The sequence below is a fragment of the Sinocyclocheilus grahami genome, unplaced genomic scaffold, assembly GCF_001515645.1.
Source record: "Sinocyclocheilus grahami isolate Dianchi unplaced genomic scaffold, SAMN03320097.WGS_v1.1 scaffold543.1, whole genome shotgun sequence".
Taxonomy (NCBI): domain Eukaryota; kingdom Metazoa; phylum Chordata; class Actinopteri; order Cypriniformes; family Cyprinidae; genus Sinocyclocheilus; species Sinocyclocheilus grahami.
In genome coordinates this window covers 1,555,262-1,558,907 of record NW_015505722.1, presented here as the reverse complement: position 1 = coordinate 1,558,907, position 3,646 = coordinate 1,555,262, and the positions used below count along the sequence as shown (strand labels likewise).

The window sequence follows — 3,646 nt, the reverse complement described above, 5'->3', positions numbered from 1 at the left end:
ACCCCGGGCCCAGGAGTCTGGCCCTAACAGGTAAGTATTTTGGGGTATGTAGCCTAGGCCTTTGGCCGTAGGGAATAACATCACTGACAGCCATCTAACGTCCCAGGGGCAACTCCCATAGCTGGCATGCACTCCCCTCAGCATGGTGGCGTGTGTATACCGTTCCCCATAGCGACCCCTAGAGGACGCAGTTCGAAGTTCCCATGAAAGGGAACGTCTCAGGTTACTTATGTAATCATGGTTCCCTGAGTAGGGAACGAGACACTGCGTCCTCTAGGTTTCTTGCCATGCTGCGGATGCAAGCTTCAGACGAAGAAGTGGATGATGTGTGCTCCCGGCGCCAATTTATACTATAGTCGCACCGGTAGTGATGTCATGGCTGTCGCCGGCCAACGAGTTGGTGTTTTTTCAATGTATGCTTCAGACACGTGTCACGACGAGAAGTCCCCCCCATAGCGACCCATAGAGGACACAGTGTCTTGTTCCCTACTCAGGGAACCATGGTTACATAAGTAACCTGAGACGTTATTCGTCCAATTCAATGCATATTGTACACATTATTATTTTTTTGTTAAATAAACAAAATCACTGGTAAATAAAACACACCTTAGTATTGATATTTTTTGTTTCAGTACTGATACTTTCGATACTCGCGTCAATATCGATATATCGATACTCGAATCGATACGCCCATCCCCAACTCTCATATCGGGACAGGCGAAAACATACCTGACTCATCGGCAGCTTGGGCATCTACAAACCGTCGCACAATAATAAAAACAGATCTCGGGGTATTATCTTTCACAGGTAAGACTCAACAGTTGTTTCTGTATGTTTTTTGGTCATTTTAGCTTTATGTTGACAGCTTAATTAGCCACCAGTGTCAGACTATTAATAGCTAGCGATATCGCTAGTAAGCTGTGATGAATTCTTAAGTTTTAACTTTTATTTTGTAGTTTATATCATAAAGTAAATTGTGTTATGAGCACAATATGTACAGTGAGCACTTTGACAAGACAATGCCAGACTGTCAGGATTAGGGATGGAGCTAAATCATCTCTCTTTAATTTCACTAACGTTACTTATTTACAGAGTACATTTATCATCACTTGATTATAAGGATTTCATAGCTTATCATAAATCTGTGGATTTATTATATATATATATTTTTCCTATTCAGCCAATTGCAAACAGGACAACGCAAGCCTTAAGGAGAGCTGAAGAAAGCCTGTTGTCTGCATTTCCAAGAGAGTAGGCTATACTTCCACAGCCTAATGTTAGTATTAGTACTAGTTACAACCCAGAATTACCCTGCTCATATTCTAACCACCCCCTTACTTTGTTTAATAATTATTACACAATACTATTATAAAAGTACATTTCATTATTATTTATTTTACTTTATAATTTACTATTAATTTATTCTTCATTATTGTCTATTGTGTATTATTCCACCCTTGATATTACATATTCTACTTGCTATTATTGATCTATTTATTTTGGTATTATATACATATAATTTATGCTATTATAAATCTATTATATACTGTTGTACTCGCTTTTTATATTATTCACTTTACTACAACTTGTACTACATATACTTTTTAATATTACATATCACTTTTACTGTGCACTGTATCAGTGCATGATATTTGACCACTGTAACAGTTTTACTGCATCCATAAAGGCTTATCAGTTGCATTTGTTATTGTTTGTTGTGGAGTTTAGAGTGCTATCAAAATAAAAAGCAGACTACCAAGAGTGTCACTTTTTGATTTGTATTCGCTGGTTTTATTACATTTTCTCAATGATGGTAAATTATTAAGTGCTTAAAGATGTATTATTTAGATTTTCTTCCAGTATTTCAAAGGGAATGAGCTGTGTTCTGACCTGAAGCACGAGAAAAGCTCAAGTGTTGGGGTTGGAGACAGAGAAAGCAGTGAAACAACTTAATTTCATTTAATGTACATTCAAATTATAAAACATGGATATGTCACAGTTATACTACATCAACATTAGAATTGTAAACCGAGAAAATCTATCAAATCAACAAGTGAGACAAGTGTGAGTTCTCACAATTTCTTACGAAAATTAATTATTTTCCAAACCTAACTACATAACTGGAGGCAGAGTTATTTTTAACTCCATGTAGATCACAAACCTAATAGACACCTGATAAATGTAAACGTTATCGTGTTTTTATCCAGAAAAAAACGCAGCTCCTCCGTTTACCTCCATTTGTTTTTAAGGCAGCCTTCACAAACATGGCGGCCGCGTTGACGTATCGCAGCAACAGCTCAAAGCGGCCAATGAGGCGTCTAGGTATTTATATGTCTATGACGACGACGACCGGCTTGCGGGAACATCAGCCAATCGTATGCCTCGACGGTTTAGTCCCTCCTCTCGCCCCGCCCCCGAGTAACTTCCAGTTTCTTTGTCTAACTTTCCCGCGCAAAATTACTCTCGGTTAGCTTTTGCATTAATGCGTCTTTTTTACACACATTAAAGAGATTTATGGAAGAACTACTCATTAACTGTATGAAGACCAGATTTACGATCAGATCGACGACCTAAAACACATTTCAATTGCTCAAAGACCCCTAAAACCCCTTGCAATTTCAAGTGTATATGAGAGACTTGTTTCTGGTTTGAGTTGAAGTCAAACTGAGCTTTAGTAGTTAAGAGATTATATAAAAACCAGAGCACACTGAAAGGCACGCTCTGTTATGAAAGTGTGGGTGGCTCTGAAAAGAGCCGTTGGGTTTTGAGTGCAAGGTTGGAGAGGTTTATCCTCCGAAGCCGTACAGAGTGCGTCCCTGGCGCTTCAGCGCGTACACCACGTCCATGGCGGTGACCGTCTTTCTCTTGGCGTGCTCGGTGTAAGTCACGGCGTCGCGGATCACGTTCTCCAGGAACACCTTCAGCACACCGCGGGTCTCCTCGTAGATCAGGCCGGAGATGCGCTTGACGCCGCCGCGGCGCGCCAGACGGCGGATGGCGGGTTTGGTGATGCCCTGGATGTTATCCCGCAGCACTTTACGGTGCCGCTTAGCGCCTCCTTTCCCGAGCCCTTTCCCGCCTTTGCCTCTTCCTGACATGTTTGCTGTAGCAGATTAATCTTAGTCTCACAAGAAGCCGAAACTGACCTCCAGCCGCTGGAAGCGCAGCTTTACAGTTGCTCACAGGACCGAGTTGAAACATGTAAAGGCGGTGCCACGCGACGTCACAGTGATGGACGTCATCCCGGCCCAATAGTATGTTCTGCACAACCGGAGGCTGCAGTTTCAGGACCGCAGTTCTAGGACCCTATTCTTTTGTAACAGCGCCACCTACCGAATTGGATCACTAAAGATGGACGACACGGACAGCAATCAGAGTGAGTAACTGTACCGATTTTCAATTAAGTTTTATTTTTAACCTTAAAACGATGCAAAGTTTACTTAGCCAACGCGAGAACTGCTAAGAAATAATAATGAATACCCGATTGCTAGTTTTATTGATTATTACGATGTTCTTAATTCGTGGCCATGATTTAATTAAGCTAAACCTTGTTGACATAATGACTACAATAAGTAAATCTAGCCAGCACATTCATTAAACTTAAAAAGATGATAAAAGCATGTTGATGTGAGATGTGTCAGATTTA

At 40.9% G+C, this 3,646-nt stretch overlaps 1 protein-coding gene across 1 annotated transcript in view; it reads right to left on the bottom strand.

The window, feature by feature from the left end:
• Positions 1-2,703: 2,703 nt before the first annotated feature.
• LOC107555715 (histone H4-like) overlaps positions 2,704-3,646 on the bottom strand; it is a 21,308-nt gene continuing 20,365 nt past the window's right edge. Inside the window, exon 3 of the mRNA XM_016238593.1 lies at positions 2,704-3,101. Within this exon, the coding sequence (XP_016094079.1) occupies positions 2,787-3,101 (315 nt within the window). The 3' untranslated portion in view covers positions 2,704-2,786. The remainder of the gene's footprint in view (positions 3,102-3,646) is intronic.